General features: G+C 45.2%; 1 protein-coding gene across 8 annotated transcripts in view; it reads left to right on the top strand.

Moving 5' to 3' along the window:
• Positions 1–10,747: 10,747 nt before the first annotated feature.
• Positions 10,748–19,778, top strand: part of LOC131666182 (POU domain, class 6, transcription factor 2) — a 106,704-nt gene continuing 97,673 nt past the window's right edge. For 7 of the 8 annotated variants that reach the window (XM_058938604.1, XM_058938602.1, XM_058938607.1 and 4 more), the window contains exons 1-2: positions 10,748–11,570; positions 13,772–13,990. In XM_058938604.1, the coding sequence (XP_058794587.1) occupies positions 13,819–13,990 (172 nt within the window). In that variant the 5' untranslated portion in view covers positions 10,748–11,570; positions 13,772–13,818. The remainder of the gene's footprint in view (positions 11,571–13,771; positions 13,991–19,778) is intronic. The other variant, XM_058938609.1, reaches the window with a different exon arrangement.

Here is a 19,778-nt window from a genome sequence, read left to right as displayed (position 1 = left end):
ACAACCCTTGCTCTCTCTCTCTCTCTCTCTCTCTCTCTCTCTCTCTATCTATCTCTCTCTCTCTCTCTCTCTCTCTATCTATCTCTCTCTCTCTCTCTCTCTCTCTCTCGCTCACTCTCTCACTCGTAACGCTATACACACCTGTAACAGCCTTTAACGGCACGATCGTTAAATTAATTACCCGGTCATTAGGAAGAGCACGCCACGGAGTAACGAAAGTAAGAGCACAAAAATCGGCTTTCGACTTTTGAAATGGCGCGGCGCGCGTGCGGCTGCCGAGACAGCGGACGCGGCGAACCGATTTCGCGCATGGCTGCTTCGCGCTTGCCCGCACTCGAGTTTATTAGGACTCTCGCGACTCTCTATACAATCTAAATGGAAACAATGCTGGAAATTATGCGCGTTTTGAGCTTGCCACTGCCGAGCTCGACTTAAATATGCACATTTGTCAGAGGTGCAAAGCGCGGAGCTATTACCGCTTGCGAGCGTATTAAGAGCGAGCAATCGATAGATCCAATTAACGTGCTAATCATCGTTGTTCAAAATGCTAAAAGCCGCCTTCACTGCTAGCTTGCGTGCGAACCTGCGCTAATCTCTAATGAGTACATTACCAAATTGTATTCCTACAATAATATTACGGGAAATCAAGTTTGCACCACAGCACGCTGAAGGCACAGCGTGTGCATCGAGAGAGAGAGAGAGAGGCTTTGGTATAATGGCGAACACGTCAGGAGGCGGAGAGACTGACCTAATTTACATACATATAAAGCGCATTCGATGTGTTTTAGGGGTCGTAAATCGACACGGCTACGCGAATCGTTAAACCCTTCCTTGCCGCTGCCGCCGGCGCACCCGCAACACCCTCAACACACATCTACACACACACAGCAAACCTTCGCTTTATATATATATACATGAGCGGTAGAGAGAGAAAATCCCTGCAGGCGTTCTCGACACTTTGCTCCGCGTGCTCAAACCTATTGTTTCGTGCCAGGAAATCTTTTGCCCTTCTCTCTTCTGTTTTCGCCGACGACGACGATTCTTCCATACGCGTGCTTACGTCCAAGTCTTATTACGTTCGCGATGCCGCTCACGTCTCGACCTTTGAGTGAGTCGTATTCCTACTCTCTCTCTCTCTCTCTTTCAACTCCATATGATATACTCTTGATGTTCAATAAGAAATGAACGCGCATTGGTATCAGTGAATTGATTTTGATGCAACAGATGAGCTATCGAAAAGTAGTATTTTTGATGATTGAATTTTTCCAGTTAAATGTGCATCGCTGTTTGGAAAAATTTTCCGAGGTAGATATATCAGCAACCGTCATAAATTTGCAAATTAAAATTGGAATTGAATAACTTAATGGAATTTTCGCGGGATTTTTCAGATTAATTTCATCTATGCCGAATATGTATATTGAATTTAAATTAAAAGCATTTGTCTATTTTCGAAATGAATGATTCTGACGGTCGTGAAGGTTTCATCGAATGCCAATCTATCGAATGAAGCAAGATTTAGAAAGGAATCGCTATCGACTGTTCGGAGAATCCAGTAATATTGCATTAAAAAAATGAAAATATGCATATAACAAAAGCAACGAGAAGCGAAAACTTAAAGTTCCCTCGTCAGAAGACTGTTGTCTTCAATATGACAGCTTCATTGTTCTCGGCGTGCAAACGACTGCGGCGCGCGTTTATGAAGAATTCGGGAGCGAGCGAGCGAGCGAGAGAGAACAAAGTGTCTTAGAGGTGGCGGCGGCGGCACTCGCGTAAAGAGAGCGAACGCCGCGAATTTTGATTTGCGAGCCTCGAATTGTCGGTAATTTCAGTAATGGCTCACTCGCGAGCCGCGCTCAAACTCTTTGCAGGCCGTTTCGAGCAAGGCGGTAAAGCAGATAGAGCACAAAGTTACCGCCTTGCCTCTCTCGCTTTACCAGGTAACTTCATAAAAAGAGACTCGTATACACTTGCAGAGATGATTCTCGTATGAAGCGCTTGTTTCGCATTTTTCTGCTTGGCCGGAGGGAGGGGGGACGCGTGCATATTCACGTGCGACGATTGTCGCCCATAGAGGAAACAACAGCGGCGAGATATTATAGGAGGCGAGAGAGCGGGCGAGTAATTAACCGCTGCGGGATACAGTGAAAACGTAGAGTCGCTCGGCGCGGCGCGCAAGCGGCATCGACACTAATGCAGTAATGCTCTCTCTCTCTCTCTCTCTCTCCCTCTCTCCCCGCGCGCGCAGTGATATCGTGCGAGCGCGAAACACAGTAAATTACGAGCTGGCAGCAGCAAATAGCTTGAGGAAGCCGCGCGTGCACGCGTTTACGATCGGAAATGCGCGAGAGTGAGGCAGGCAGGCGGCAACGATTTCAAGTTGGCAAGCTAATACGCCGCGGCACGGATTATAATTCGGCCTTGCTAAAACTGCTATTAGCCAAATGCAACGATCGGCTGCTGCCGTTGCCACCGCTACTGGCGCTGTCGCCAGAGCTGCACTATTGCAAACAAGTGCCTATTGTGGTAGCCCGATATATCCGCGTATCGTTAAAATACTCGACGAGCTTTATGGTCACCCGGTACAACTTGAACGGAATGGCACGTTCTAAAGGCAACGCTCACTGTATCTCTCTCCCTTGCGCGCGCGCGTTCGCGTATGCGGCGTAGCTTGCAGTTTCAACTATAAAACGACGTAAATTATGGCCGCGGATTGCAATATTATGAGGCCATATACGCACGTTTAATGATCGAAGCTACCGGGCTCTCGCGCGCTCGCGTCCCGCTGGCTTTGGTGAGCGCGCGCGAGCAAGGCGAAATATTGTCCGAAAACGCCAGTATTACCGAACCGAGAAATATTGACCGTCTGCTCGTAAACGCCAGAAACGAGACGCCCGACTCGCAAACCCCCGAGACGCGCTACACCCCCCCCCCCCACCCCACCGCCTCGCCGTCGATGCTACGCGCTCTGTATATCTGCCACCCCCACTGCCCTTTCAGGTCATGTAAACATTTATTCTTACGATGATCTTTGCCGGCTGAGTTGTTGAGTCTTTGGGCCGAGGCAATGTCTCCTTTTGACTAATTGTATTTATTTTTACAATAGACATTTCGGCTTGATAAACTGCGTTCGCTACACATTACGTTTGTCTGATAGTGTTGTTTTTATCGACAATACAGAAAAATTTTCATTTGTAAAATGTCATTTCCAGGATTATTTTATTTTTTCCAATTCCTACCGTTTTGCTGACCGGAGATTTGTCAATGGCGTAGTTCCAATCACATTTTTCTTTCCAATCATCGAAAAAAATGTAGAATAAACATAGGCGGCGTACGTATAACTTTCCCCTCGTAGTCGTGCAGCCATGTGATAAACTAATCGATCCGTTCATCAGCCTAGCAAAGCGAAGAAAATCTGCTAATCAATGACACCGCAGTCGCAAGAGACAAAAATAAAAAAAATCAACAGCTTCCAGCAGCAGCACTTAGGCATATATAGCGGCTAATCGCAAATGGCGATAGTAATCCCCTCGTATGCTTATCTAATGGAAATAGCACGCAGCATCAAAAATAAAAGTTAATAAAAAGTTACGGCGGTCGCCAAAACCGGAAATCCTTGTCGAAGTTGTCGAATGATTAAAAACGAGCATGCGTTTGCCGCCTGATTGCATTAACCTGTAAATAATTTATAACGGAAAAGGAGAAAAACGCTCGTACACGCTCGATTCATCCACGAGCCTCGCGTGCATTATAAACGAACGAATTTATGCATTCCTTTCGTAAATTTGCATGGTTCGGTTCTCTCTCTCTCTCTCTCTCTCTCTCTCTCTCTCTCTCTCTTGGAATAAAAAGCTGCGACTCGTCAAAGTTATCCCAACGCATTCTCACATACACACATACAGCAAGTACGTATAATTGCTCAACAGGGGACAATAGATCGGACTTGCTTAAGTACTTGCAAGAGAGTTTCGCAGGGGTCTCAGATCATAACGTCGATACGATGCTCTCTCCCTCTCTCGAGAGAGAGAGAGGAGAGTGCGGTCACGCTATCGCCGCTCTTTGTGCGCGCGGATGCGGGAAGAATATCAAGTTCACACATATACACACGGGCGCCACATACACTTTGTGTACTGTCGTCGTTTAATGTGCATCGGACTGATCCTTCTTTATTACGAAGGCGATGACAATGATGCGCTGCTTCCTCATACTGCGCTGGTATTAGATTTGGAAGACACTTGGTTGCCAAATTCATTGCTTCGCTAGATTATGAGAGCTCGCGCGAGAGTATATATACACTGGCAAACGGACGCATGCATTTGCATTTGAAATGCTATACGGCGAATAAACTACGTTTGTGGCTTATCGGCGCTCCATATTCATCAGTAAGGCATGTGCGCGCAAAAAATTCACCACAAAAGAGAAGAACAATTATACCCGCTGGCAAGACGTGGCAGTACTTTGTGTTGTTCATAAAATTTTCATTCGTTTGCCAGCGACGCGCAATCAAGTAAACATTTCGTTGTTTTCTCAATTTTAACAATTTCCAATGAAGCTAATGGGAAAAGCATAAAATACTGAAATCGCAAATAAAAAACTCTCAGCTGTCCACTCGATTTAGCTTTCACTCATGAAAAGCAGGACCAATGTTTGCACATTCATTTCTCGACGCTCGCGCGCAAGCATAATATTATTATGAAAACTGCTGAAAATCAAGAAAAATAACCTGGACTATCAATCAGCCCGTAATTACTACTGTACTCGCGAAGATTAATCGAGTTAAAATGCCTACTTATACCACGAAGAGTAAAAAGAATGAAAGAGGGAGAATTTCGTTTGGAATGAAATTGCTACTTGAGCAAAACGGATTAGTGCAACCTCAAATCAAAGCTGTCCCTTTCTCTCCAAACTGTATAATCAGCTACACGCGCGCGGGTACCTGTAGATATTTCATCCACGAAAACCCGAATGATTGCAAGCATTCCATGATGCATCCTACTTATCGTCAATTATTAAGCATATTGCAATAAAATTAAAGCACACTGTACGGATGCCCTCATTTGAGCGTAGCCATTCGACACTATACATTGAAGAGCATTATAAGGCAGATTACACGTTGAGGGGGAGAGAAAAAAGAAATGCGGGCAGTTAAAGAGCAACATTGTTCGTTTCGGGGCAATCGCATTAATTAAGGCGCGTTTTAAGAGGCCAGTTTATACTTCTGGGAAGAGGCTCGTAAAGTTGCGCTCACTCTCGGCTCTGCTTCTCTGTTATTATCTGAGAGAAAGAGAGAGAGAGAGAGAGAGAGAGAGAGAGAGAGAAGAGCAGCGTGTGCACCTCGAAGGGGTATGCCAAAGAGAGGAGGGGGCACATACACACGCGTAATCGTTGAGCCCACTAATCTTCGGCGTGTGTGCAAGCCGTGGCAAATACACGAACAGAAAGAGAGAGAGAGAAAGAGAGAGAGAGAAACCGATCTTATATGGACGAAAGCGACGAGTGCCACTGGCAGCAGCAGCCGTGCAGTACGTGTGTTGCGGTTCGCCTTTAAAGATCGCTTTGAAGTCTTTGTGACTTGGTGCCCACTTAACCGATATGTGATCGCGCTGATTTGTTGTTATTTAGGAGACACTTAAAGAGCATTAGCTCTTAAAAGTCTCGATGAGATTTTTACACTCCGACTTTTGCATCGGTCAGACTCACCTGGTCTATCTGTTCATTGATTGATTTCAAACAATCGGAATAATTATTATTGACAATTGTACAATGATATAATATCAGTATGTTTTAGATATTTGAAAGAAACATAAATAATAATGAAGCTAAAACTATTTCTCATTGTACTGGGATTGCGGTAAACAGGCATAAATGGATTAAGTAGTACGAGTCAGATTTGGTAAGACTTAGCGTATATTTCGATCGCTGGTGTTTTAGCTTCTACGCGCGCACCCATAAATCACAATAAAAGATAATCCTGACAAATACAACGCACTCGTATCTAATGAGAAAAAGAAAACGACAAAAAACGGTTTCCCCAATGAGCTTTCAGCAAATGAAGAAAACTCGAAAGCAGCTCAATAAACAAGAGCTTCCGCGAGCGAGCGCGCGTCGGCGTCGGTGAGCGTTGGGTCGAGGAAGAGAGCAAAACAATTCCCTGAGCGGAAGACTCTAAGTGGGTTAAACGGCACGGAAGGAGGAATCAGCGAGAAGTTAATCCTGCGGGAGATTATCGAGGACATGCATACGGCGCGCGCGAGATTCTTTCACTTCTTCCCCCACCCCCTTCGACAAAGAGGAAAAAAAGAAGCGAGACAACACTTTGTAGTTTTAATCGATCCGGGGGGAAGCAGTCCCCTTTTTTTCAGTCGTAGAAGAAGGCTAAAGAGTGAGTGAGAAAGAGAGAGAGTCAACCTCTGCACGCTCGAACCTGCGAACAATAGCGAGACACGCGACTATACACTTCTCGAGTAGTGTGGGGCGAAAGAGCGCCGCGCAGGCTACTGCTACTGTGCTATACTGGCGTGATTCGCCACGGCTTTTTCGTAGCAAGCACGCAGGTTTGCAATTCTTTGGCTTTTTTTGCCTTCCATTCTCTCTCTCTTTGGCGCGCGCGCTCGAGCGCGATCCAGACGGAGATACAGCGATTCCAAGTTGTAATTGGGTGTGAAACACTTTAGAGCTCCAACAGATTTTTTTATTTATCGTATGCGAAAACATTTTATTTTTTAGTTTACGTCAGTGAGTCATATAATACGTTTAGTAATATGAAACTTGTTAAATACAACATTTTTTTTCTTTATAATTATTTAGTGTGTCAAAAAAAAGTTAAAAATGTTAAAAGTTATCTTGTGGTAGCGAAAATCCTGAAAAATCATAATTATTTTATAATTTAGCATAATTAATAAATGGATGGAGAACAAAAGAGTTAATCGTCGCTAAAATTGACACCAATTGACACTTACTCAGGAGAAAGAGCGAGAGAGAGAGAGAGAGAGAGAGAGATCAAGGCAGGAATGAAAGAGTGAGAGTTCGCGCGTGCCACCGAACTCGCCGCAAAAGCGCACACAGACAAACCACTCAATGAAAAAGAAAGAGCACGGCAAAAACTTGGTCGGCTGCACGCCAGGGCAATACACACGAAGGGGAAAAGGGTTGAGTGAGAGAGCGAGGGAGGGCCGCATACGTATGCAAAGGAAAAAGGAAGAAAGGTGGCAAAATGAAGAAGGGGAGAGAGAGAGAGAACGAACGACGAGGGAGGGAGAAGAGACCCACATCCTACAAGCACAGAGAGCAACCACGTGCGAGACCTTCCAGTAGAGTATATAGAAGGACAAGTTGATTTCATTCACTCGCTCGCTCGCTTGCAGTAGCACGACGAATCTCGTCGCTCTCTCTCTCTCTCTCTCTCTCTCTCTCTCTCTCTCTCTCTCTTCCTGTGTGTAATCAGATCGCAATAGCTTGTTTCCCTTTTGTTTTTTCTTTCCTTTTTTTCTTACTCGTCTATTTCTCGCGATCGTCGTTTGATTTGCTGACTTGTTCCTTTTTTTACGGAACTTGCGTTTTCTATCGGCAGTGCTCTTTTCCGGTCGATTGTTTTGCGCGTTTGAGGGTTAAATCCTGAATGGGAGTACGCTGATCTTCCAATAAATTGATCTAAATTGCGAATCTTTAGGTATCATTTATAAACTTCAGATTCGATACTGTAATAAATTTTCATTCGTTTATCAACCATCGTGTAACTACTTCCTGAAAAAATACAAGATATAGCTGCAGTACTTCAATTAACTTGAGAAATACAATAGGATTTGATTTGAATGACATCTTAGCAAGGGAACAAGGCTTGCCGTCGCGTGTATTCATAAAAATTGTAGCATCAGCGGCTCGCATGCAGCTGATGTTCGGTACAAAATTGCGTGCGTGTTTAACGAGACGCATTTACACGTACTCTTTATATAAATATTAAAAAGAAGTAAATCATTTTTTCCGCGAGCTGCAATGCGATTATTCAGAAAAATGAAAAGCAACATCCTGCCTTCGGACTGATAAGTTTGGCCCCGACCTACAATTAAACTAATTAAGATAGGATCTGCGGTATGGCCGCGATGCTTATCTAAGACGGTTATAATGATAGCTGCGTATAAGCGCGTGCGTTGGCTGAAAATAATGAAATGAAAATGAGAAGAAAGTAATTAAGTAGGAGCTGCTGCGCGCAAAATAATTTATTTGAACGCGCATGCGGATACGCGCGTCACGTGTAAGTCGTAAGGGCGCAAATAGAGGAGACGAGCGAGAGCATCGTCTTTGTCTTTCTGTTGCTATATAGCTCTGAAGGTTCTAATCAGTGGCTAGCTGCTGCTTCTGCGAGTATAGGGGATGGGCCGACGGACGGACGACGTCGCCGATCGATAAGAAGAAGGCTAACGCTGCTGCTGCTTCGAGAAGTAGGGGCTATCCACAAATAGGAACATTGACCCATCATTATCCCTCCGTTTTCTCTCTCGCAGTTTAATTGATTAACAAAGCTCGACTTACGTCTCCCGCTTCGCTCTCTCCCCATAGCCGAAAAGCCGTCTCGGTTAAAGAGGGTTGGAAAAACAATTTCTCGTTTTAATTGCGACTGCACGCTGAGAATACTTCTCTCTCTCTCTCTCTCTCTCTCTCTCTCTCTCTCTCTCTCTCTCTCTCTCTCTCTCTCTCTCTCTCTCTCATTCTGTTGGACTTTTTTTCTGTTTCTTTGCTGTAATTGATTGTCTTTGTTCTTCTTGAATAAAGTCCAACCTTTTTTTGCGACTCCAAGTTTTTTCGGCACTTACTTTTATGCAGCTTTGCTATCGAGCTTCAAACATCATTATGATGATTTGTCGTAGCTTACATAACTACAAAAATTGGTTCAACTCATATAAGCCATTTCCAAATAGCTTTCGTACACGGCACAAACTCTAGTGGAATTCACAATAAAAATGAATGATCTCTCGTGGCTCTCGCGACGATTGACGTTCAAAGTTGAATCCGAAAAACAAACAGAACAAGCAGGCGCTTCAGCGTGGTGCGGCTAATTAGAAGTGCGCACAATCAGGGTGCTTCCGTAAATCGAGCCGTTACTCAAAATGTCGCGGGCAGTCGGTAATCAACGCGCGTTCGCGCGTCGGACGGAGAGACAGTGCGGCCCTGGCGCCGGCGAGTGCAAGGGTCGAGTTATACAGAGAGAGAGAGAGAGAGAGAGAGAGAGAGAGAGAGAGAGAGAGAGAGAGAGAGAGAGAGAGAGAGAGAGAGAGAGAGAGAGAGAGAGAGAGAGCAAGGGTTTTCGGAGAAAATCGAGGGGAGAAGCATTAAAACACCGAGGGTGCCGCGACCAAACAGTGGCGTCTCTATCAAGGGACGCGTTGGTACACTTGGTGAGATGTCGCAACTATATACACGCACAGCGCAGAGAATATACCTCCTTTTATCACGATAGCGCTCTCAAAACAAATGACTCTTTCATTGCCGCAGCGACCCTGAGGAATCTCGGCAAGCTTTATTCGCCATTGACAATTGACGTTTGAGTCTGCGTTTCTCTGACTCTTTTGTGTAATAGCTCTTTCGAGACGTTCAGCGCCGTAAATTTGTCGTCGTAAATGACAATGAAACGTTTTAAATTGATTGACGTGCGTATGAAAAACCCAGTTACTACATAAGTGTCTCTACACGCATTGGATTTCAAGTAAAAAAGGATAAATCGATCGGGCAATTGAGCTCATTCAAGCTTACAAATAGTCCACATCATTTTTATCATTACTGCGGCTGCGACACGGTTATATAAGCTATACAAAGTTAACAAGTTGTGGCTCTGGCGAGCTTTTCTTCAATCGAGAAACATTAGTATTAAATGGAAGCTCGCAAATCGTTCACAAGCAATCTCTCTGCTCGCTAATAAAAGCATCTCGAAAACACCCGAGCGCGCGTTTTTCCTCATTCAAATTTCACGCGCGCAAGAGAGCTTTCCGTCATAATTCTTAGCAGCGCCTCTCCCGACAAAGACAGCTCAATCCTCGTCTAACACGCGCGCACGCTTTGCGCTCTTCCTTCACGTCCATATTCTCCCTCGAGTCAACTATAAAATCTGCCTCTTGCATCTATTCTTCTTTTGTATAGATACTTCGCGCGCGCACTGCGCATTTGCATGCCTGTATAACTTCGTCTCGCTCCTTCGTCGTTCGCCTTGAGATAAACTTCACCGCCTCAGTCGATAAATTCCACTTAAATCTGGCACTGAGCGCGACCGCGACCTCTTCTTCAATGACGAGCAAGAACGAAAAAAAAACAACAATCTAGTACACAATTTTCCAACCGATCATCGTCACTCTGGTGGAATCAGTCTTCAAGATCGAGCAACGCGTTCTCCAAACAAATCATTGGTGCCGTGCACACACTTAACAGCGGATTTATTCGCGGCGGCGACCTACCTCAAAGCCGTTATTGAATGGATGGTGGGGATGTTCTAGGTGCATTACAGACACATCGCTAGATAGCAGTCTCTTAGAGTGAACAGTTCGGACACTCATAACAATCATAACGAACGCAAGCTACGCGAGAGAAAGAGAGAGAGAGAGAGAGAGAGAGTTGCACATCGGTCCACCTCCGAGTTGGTAGAGTCCGCCTCCGTCACGCCTCCACGGGCCCCCACCTCGAATCGACTCGACGGCGGCGGCGCGCCAGCAGCAGCGAGCAAAAGCAAGCGGCAACCCACCGCCACTACGCAGCCAGACTGCGAACCGCGAGGAGCTCCTCCGTATATACAGCATATACGTTTTAAGCGCGCTAGACATTATAGCACACTGCCGACGCCGGTTCCACGTCCTCAAGCCCGTATACGCTAATCAGACATTGCTCTTCGTGGTGATTTCGTGACTTTTGTTTTGTTGAGCGGCACTTGGGAAGAGTGAGAGTGTACTGTGCAGCGAGCCGATAGGTTTTCTTCGAATGTCTTTTGTTTTCGATACGTGTGCCGCGAGACTTGTCGAGCGTGTGCCGTCCGACAAGTGCAGAAACAATCGAGGCCTCGAGCGCACTCTCTAGACACACAAGGTGGTCGTTGGAAAGTGAGAAAAGTGGGAAGTACATGCGGCCGCGCTCTCCCGTACCGCGGAAGAGGAGGAGAAGCGCGTGCGCAGAGAGCATAGTGCACGTGGTTTTGCAGCGGCTAGAGCAGCAGCTCTGGAAAATGACGGGGCGACTTGTGCGCTGATAGCCGGACAAATAGGACAATTGACTTGAGACAGAGAAAGAGAGTATGTAGCAAAAGTATCCGGCAATTGCCAAGACGCGATCCGCAATTAGACGTTTGCAGTGGCTCTTTGTTAGTGTGTACGTGCTGTATTGTGTGTCTCGGTTTAATCGCTCGTAATTAGCCCTCTCCGCGAAGTTATTAAGGAGGCGGCGGCGGAATCGGCTGATGTCATCCGATTAGGCCAACCGACAGAAAAAAAGCTGAAAAGTCGAGTAGCCTGGGGAGCGATTATTTGTCGAGGAGCAGTCGTCGATTTACTACGCCATAACGACGTCGTCCGCGGTACGTCACTCGCGGGTCGTTTCAGGTAAGTGTCATTTTTTATTTTTTCCAAACTCTTTCTACGTGCGAGCTTCTTCTTTGTGACTTATGTGCTGACGGCAAACGCGTTTATTGTAGCCAATAATCTTACGTGATTCATCCGTTTGCCGATGATTTTAAGTCTTTAAAAAAAATTATCTTCGCGTGTGATTGATTCGTACAGCGACACGAATTCCACGCGAATACCCCGATACGTTCGGAAGCGCGGCGAGCAAGTCGGCTGCTGGCGATTGACGTCTTTCGTGCATTTGAGCATCGATTAACATCACAGCCTAGTTCGGACGCGATGCTATGCAAAGCCTGCCCGAGAATGAGATCTGTTTCGCGTGGAATTTCCATCTCGCGATGTATAATTGGATCTTGTAAAATTAGACACTTCCCCACCCCAAGGTAGCAGCAGCTCGTCCTTCTGTATAATTAAAAGCAATCGAATGAGCGACCTGCTTTCCAATCGCTCGCGAGCACTATACACTTAAAATATATAATCATTGTGTTATTGATCGAGATGACCCCGAGACCAGATTTATCGCCTCTCAAACAGTATGAATTGTATCTTCTTGTTTTGATTATTCGCGATAATTGACCTCTACCACTAGAAGGGTGAGCATTAGAAAAAAAAATTTCCATTATCGTACAAACATTATCAGATTGTTTGAACTCGCGACAGATAGCAGATCGCCTGCGCGTATGAGAAAGCTTTTAGCATAGCCAATATATGGCGATTATTTTTTCGGTTTTTTTTTTTTTTTTTTGTTTGTCGCGCCGAGCTGAACGCGCGTATTATGTGCAGCAATACTTTTAATTAAATGTAATGTAAAACCAATGTTCCAATACGCGTGCGACGTCGATGAAGCTTCTCTCTCCTCGCGCCGGCGTAAATTTTTCGCTCCCTTTCCCCGCCGTGCGATGATAATGCATGATTTTAATGTTGACGGGTGCTCCATTGATAGTAATAATAATAATGATACATTGCGCACGAAGATGAACATTTTGTCCGTTTGATTAAAAGCGGATACAATTTCGCGTTGTCTCTCGCGCTCTTTCGTTTGGGGGCACGGGAAGGAAAAAACACATCGACTAATTAAAGTTGGCTAAAGTTAGCTCTAATACGAGAGAGGGGTGGGGAGGGCGCGAAACCACATTTTCCGAGGGACAGAAAGTAAGAGTCGGTTTCCCCCGCGCGTTGGATTTCCAAGAGCAAGACAGAGCCCTGGATATAAGAAGGAAAGAGAGCAAGAGAGAAGGAAGAACAAAACACGGTGGGCGAGGGCAGCGGCGGCGGCGTCGATACGGCGGGGTTGGCCGGTGATTATCGCCGGCTGGCTGCGATTAACTTAATCTCAGTAATTAAGAAAGTTACTTGGTCGTATCCACGCGGGAAAGAACGAGCAGAAGAAAAGAGCGAGAGAGGAGAGAGTGTGATTGAGTCTGTCGGGCGGGTAGGGGTAAGGGGAATTACAGTAGGGGTGGACAGGCGCCGAGAAAGGCAAGCACGAAAAAGAATCCACGGGAGAAGGAAGCATCGAGTGTTCGTCGCGGATCTCCGAGTCGGATTCGGACAATTAATGCACGCGTCCTAATGATAAGTTCACATAGAGCGAATTTTCCGTGGCGAGCCGAGCGAAACGCGCGCGAATAAAGAGAGCGAGAAGCTGAAGAAACCCGACGAAACTGGTTACACTGTGTGCCCAAGTTCCATCGGCTACTTAGCTGCCTGCTAATAATTACCCTGATAATTATACGCCGCCGCGCGCGAGCAGCAGTATCGTTGCTGGCGCACGGTCGAGCGCCCATTTACATACGCACATGCGATATGGCCTGGAAATGCTAATTGAAGGATCGAAACTCTCGGACAGCAGCGGCGCGTAGCAAGTTTCGTCATCGCGCGAAACGCCACGCGGCAATTTTCGTAAATAACGCTTCATAAATCTGCTGTCCGAGGCGTCGCTCACTCGCGCAAAATATCTCAATCAATTCTCATTGTCGCGCTCGCGGAGAATAAAAAAGAAAATACGAGCGATACGTCTCTCTACGCGTCTTGACTTTGGACGCGCAGCACTTTAATTAAGCCCATTTAAGCGATTCTCGGAAGCCGGCGTAGAATACTTAGACGCTCTTAGCGCAATAAAAAGAGCGACAGAGGCAGAGGAACAATATGAGCGCCTAAGATAAATTATTCTAATTCAGATCTGCTCCGGCGCGGAGAGGAGAAAAAAACAAGTGGGCAAAGGTCAATGGAGACAAATGCAACGATAGCGATCGCGATTTCCTCTCTGTCGGCTGAGCAGCCATGTGACTACTCTGCCGCCGAGGTAAACAGGAGCACGTGCTGGCGGCGTGCAGCTCTCACGGGGTGGGGCGCGACGCCGCGGCGCTATACGCAGCAGCGAGGAGGGATGCCAAGAGGTATATAACTTCTTTCGCTCCTGTTTCCTCCTTCCGCGCGACCAAAGGCGGCTGCGATTTTTCTAAGGGTTATACGCGCCAGCGCAGACATGTGCCGATATTGTGTGCGCTTGCTTGCGGTTATCGATTGCGGGGATCGGTTGTCGATTACATCGGGAATTTGTTTGTTTATTTGCCGGTGAGGGCAAGGTGATGTGCAAATATGTCGACAAGAAAAAAAAACGTAAACACGTTGCGGACGAGGGGAGACAAGTTTATGATAACACACAATTGTGGATGTGTTTACGAGATCAAAATTATTGAAATGCTCCAATGTTCTTACGTGTCAAATTCGTTTCTTCATCATTTTAGCGTCTCGCAGAAGGTATAAATTTCACATTGGCTGTTTCTTCTTCGTTCTCGTTAAAGCTGAAAAACGAAGTGTTAGAAATGCAACTCAATTTGACTTACAGTTTTCCTTCTTATAGGTATTGTAATTTTTATGAAAGAGATATTTTTATCTTACAAATAAATGTTTACCTCTCGAATCTATGTGCGAAAGTGTATGGAAATTCATCAACATATCCCTAGAAAAACTAACGAAGAAGTGGAAAAGTCTTGAACTATGACAAACAACGTAAACTTGATCCGCTTATCACTAAGAGTCATTATTTTTTTAACGAAGCATTTCTGCAAAGTATTATTTCTAAATAATGAATTAAGCATTTGATTGCTCATTTCCCCTCTAATGTACTACGAAAATTAAAGCAATTTAATTAAAGCGCAAAAAACTATTTTTCGGAAAAATAAAGTGAATCGGCATACCAAGGAGTACTTGGTCGGCTATGAATACCGTAAACCGTTCTTCCGGGGTAGACACACTCGAGATTAGCGTCGATATACTTGGAGCGCTGAAAAAAGGGACGAGCGCAAGTGAGCAAGGTGGGCAATCGATGAGGGCGAAGTATATAGCGTGAAAAAAGAACGAAGGAGCTCGCGTAAGTACAACGGCAAAGGAAGCACTCGAGCGCGATTGTTGCGGGCGGGCACTACTCCATCGCGGACAAAAGAAAGCTTGCGGCATACGTATACGCTAAGAAGCTTCAATTTGACCTCTTTGGCCGCGTATCATTTTTTTCTTTGTCTTTATTTTTTTTTTTCGTGAAATACGTGATGTGCGACCGCCTCCTTAACCGCATTTTTATCTTACGTGAAAAGACTCAGGATTCTACTCGCTTTCTCTTGTAAAAGTTTGTTTTTTGAACCGAAAAAAAATTGGAAATAGTATACAATAAGTCTTGAGAAATTTCGAAAAAAAAATTGGAAAAATACGAATTTAAACGCGCTTGGTCGGGTCGACCTTGGATGACAGAAAGAAAAAAAAGCTCTGGTGGAATTTGGTGCGAGAGAGGGAATTGTCGAGGTCAAGAAAACGAATCGATGGCTAACTTCCCCTCTTCTCTCTCTCTCTCTCTCTCTCTCTCTCTCTCTCTCTCTCTCTCTCTTACAATCGTCTCTGATACCCAATTCGCCGTGCGCTCTTTCACTTTCATCCGGAGCTTTGGCCTCCCCTTCTCTTTCTCTCTCACTTCTCGCCGCCGCCGCTATCGTAGCTCGTCGACCCTCGTTTGCTACCCCATTCAATTTCACCCCCCGCACGATCCGACGTGCGATAACATTTCCCTCGACAACTCGCCTACTTCCCGAGCGAGAGACGAGTCAAGCTTTGTACTCTTGCCGCGTCTCTTTCGTTTTGTCTTTCTTTCTCTTTTTCTTCCTTTGCTCATCCTATCTTCATTGGCGCTCATTTCCAACCGCGGAAATTTTCCGGACACATGTTAATGCGACGCCTTGTCGCGCCAACTGAGATTTCATTTCATTCGTGCTCGTCTCGTTTTGAGGGAGACAATTTGATTGCTATTGCGGATCTTATTTAGTGGCTCATTTTTATCCATTTCAGCGGTAAATTGAATTTTTCCTTTCTGTCTAATTGAAATGAGACGATGCTAACCAATTAATCAGCAAAGCTTTTAAACTTACAAGTAAATACAGTAACATTCTGTTTATGGCTAAATATTGGCGATGTGAATTGCTATTCAGTTAATACAGGTATTTATCTTTCATAAGCTCGCTAATGAAACTTTTTGCCTCTGACCGTATAGCGAATTATACAAATGTATGGGCAAATGTCCAAGCTGTCGAAACATTTGCATAAAATTATATTTACATGATCAAAAATATCACTTAGTTAATTAGAAAAATAAAATAGTTCATGTTATTTAGTACAAAGTCGTATCAATTGTCAAGCATTGTCCAACAACATTTTCAACATAACTGTTTGCAGCTAATAAAAACATCATGTTCATTCTTGTAAATATTCAGTCAGCACGTCGGATATAAATAGCGGGTAACACACTGAAATACAAAGTAGGTCCGTATGGATGTACAAAGGCAGGTCGGTGCCATGTAGTCGCGAGCGGGGTAATTAGAAATCAACGACTGGGCTGCGCTCTCAGCTGCGCGTCGATCGCGTCTCAGTACTACAATGGACAACGATTACTACGTGCTCTTGCAAAAAAGGAGCGAGCAACTTTTTTATTTTTCCACACCCGTCGCCATTGAATGGTCATAAGCTACTTGCGCGCGTGCGGCATCATTAATTCTAATAATTTATAAAGAGGCACGCACGCGCGCGAGCGCGAGGGGGAGAATCAAAGAAAAGGGTTACATAGCAGAGAAAGGACGACACGTCATCGCACGCGCACGAGTGGCTTCCTCCTCTCTTTCTCTCTTTTTTCATTGTTTCTTTCTCTTTTCTTCATCTCGCGTAGTAGTACGTTGGCGGCCCCTAATGGACCTAATTTGCTTCTGAAAAGCACGGAGATTCGCCGGCTCCTTGTCGCCTTCTCAAGGACTTCCCTCGCGACGAGCAACTTAAAATACCTCGCGAAAATACTTCTCTCCTCTTCGCCGTCAGCGGCGTCGTCGCTTCTAAGCAGAATCTCACTCTTTCGGATTTCTTTTGTAAGCTCGCTGCACATTCGCTCCTTTCTTAATACTCTAAATCCTGTTTAAAAATAATTTTCTCCTCCGGACTCGTTTATATATAAGCTTTTTTAATTAATCAATGTGTGTCAATTTATACGAGGAAAGACCTTTTTTCCGGGATATCGTAATATTTATCGATTATAAGATTATGAGACGTACGTAAAATATTGGACATTTTATTTTTTTTGAAATATTTAATGAAATTATTATTTCATCAAAACTTCTTTTTCAATTAACTTCAGCAAAATTAATTTCAAGCATTCCTCCGATGTTCAATTGCTTTCTTAACGCTTCATTGCGTGCAAAAAGTGCAAATCAAAATAAAAAAAGGGGTTCGATCCCTCGTGCAAGTGAATGCATCCCTATAATATCAGGCACTCGAAAAATATTAATAAATGGCCAGATGCTCGTCTCGCAGCTAGCGTACAGTCCGCCGCAAGTAGATAAAACAATGAAAAGCGTTCGCAGGCCGTTTAATTTGTATAATAAGCGTGCGCGTCGCTCTCGCGACGTGATCGAACAAACAACAACGCCGCGCGTATCGTAGTCCATAAGGCCGTGCGGCAGATGTTAATTCGAACGAGGTTACGCGGTTGCTGCTGCTCAGCATGAGTCTCGCGCTCGCGCGCGAAGTCGAGGTTCGGGTACATAAATACGCCCTTAGCAGGGGGTGGGGGGGGGCAGAGAAAGCCATTATAACTGCGGCGTTCGCTTGGTTAACGTTCTATTTGCGGTAATTCGGGGGTTTGATGCACTTTCCGCTCTTAAACAAAAGCTGTATCGTTTACAAGTCTCACGCATCTCAGTTATGAGTATTTGAAATGTGTGGGCTACTTTTAGCCCGGCTTCGGTTCGGAAAGGCGTTGGCCTCAGGGAAAGAGAGAGAGAGAGAGAGGAACAGCTGAGCGTAGGCATTAAACGGGGTGCGGGAGGCTTAATCCTTACGTTTCGTGACTCGGCACAAAGCGCCGTGGATTTCTGACAGAATGGTATCGCACGTAACGACTATTAGCTTCGCACTTGCAGCACACGTACAACACGCAACGCTTTCGTATATGTAATATTTTGCTCGTGGGCAGCGTGATATAATGAATACGTATAGGTATATTGTATATAATAAAACGTATCGGTTTGCCTCTCGGTGAAGCGCGTAATGCCTCCTCCTCGGGCTCGCCGCTGCGACAAAAGCGGCGAGAGCATTAAATTCGCTCAATTGATTGCGGCATAGCGCTCGCTGAAAAGAACGGAGAGACTTACAATGTCCCGATGGGCGGTTGCCAACTGTTCCTGCCATGCTGAGATTGCCACTCTTTTCCTTCTCTCTCTTTCTCTCTCTCTTTCGTGTTTGCTTTGCATTAGCTGCATGATCTCGCCACGCTGCGATTAAGCAAATTCAATGAGACTACTTGTGCTACTGCTCGCCGACGAACGATGACGTAAGGAGCATGCGCGGGTCGCGCATTAGTTTTTTTCTTTTTATTTGCTCTCTTTCTCTCTCTCTCTCTCTCTCTCTCTGTCTCTCTCTTTCTCTATACTTTACTTCGGATGGTTGTGGAGGAGTTGTCGACCTTTTGTACTGGGGAATCAATAACGATGTTTCGGTGAGAATGCAAGAGGATGCCCGGTCGAACGTGTGCTTCATAATTGACCACGCGTGCTCTTTCTTTCTTTTCACGGTAGATTGAGTCAGTATAAAAAAAGAATTTGATTTTGCGGTAATCAGCATTTCTTGGTACCATTAGTTAATCGTTAACGTGAATCTCGGCAACTGAAACATTGCAATACCTAATAAAGTGATTGGTTCAGATACAATAAACAAAAATTCACGAGAATCGTGAGAAAGAAAAAGCTGGTGCCACGTTCAGCAAACGCGAAAATCATCAAAATCATTTATAATTAATGTCCGATCAATATCGCACGCAGAGCATGAGCTAATAAAACTTGCGAGCGCGCATGTGAGTCATTGCGAGGGGTCGAATGAGTAGAGAGAGACAGACAAGCAGACAGGGGGGGCTATATAATTAAAGCGCTACGCGCGCGCGAAGCATGCTGGCTCGTCCAATTGGACGAATTTTTTTCCCTCGATCAATCAAACACATCTACGCGCTGGGAAAAAAGGAAGAGTCAGACGAAGAAGTAGAAGACGGAGGCTGACTACGGAGCTCGTAAATCGAGGCTGTAAGTCGTATTTAACGCCCGGGCGACTTTGCGTCTCAAAACCTTATCTACTGGCCCCTATAATAAGCCAATGCGACGCAGAAACTATGCGACGGCGCTGCGTGCATTATCGCTCTCTGCGTATATGTGTGTGGCTCATCGCAATTACCAGCTGGTCAACATATAATTATCCACAATGACCATAAAATTACCGGATTTTTACGCGCAACATTCTTAATTACCCTTTGAATTAACATCAATCAACCCCCTTAATTGCACGCTGCTGCTGTTGCTGCCGCCGCTCTCGAGACGGCCGCAGCAAGCTACTCGATGATAATGCAAGAGATCTCTTTCTCTTCGCAAGCCGAGCGAAGTTTATATTACACGTCGAGAGAGAGAGAACGAAGGAGGATAGGCAAAAATCGTGACGCCTCGGTTATTTAAGTTTCGCTACCGCGTCCAGTCTCTGCGATTTATTGTGATTAATTAAATAAAAGAGCTGCCGGGCTTCAGTTAAAGCTATATCTTGAGCCAATGAATGCCGGTTTCCTCTTGCTATATTAATTAACGTCGCGCGGTTATTACCATTCCTCTCCTTTTTGTC

Source organism: Phymastichus coffea, unplaced genomic scaffold (assembly GCF_024137745.1).
Source record: "Phymastichus coffea isolate CEN01 unplaced genomic scaffold, Cenicafe_Pcof_1.1 PCOF00057, whole genome shotgun sequence".
In the NCBI taxonomy this organism is placed as follows: domain Eukaryota; kingdom Metazoa; phylum Arthropoda; class Insecta; order Hymenoptera; family Eulophidae; genus Phymastichus; species Phymastichus coffea.
This window is presented reverse-complemented; position numbering and strand designations above follow the sequence as displayed.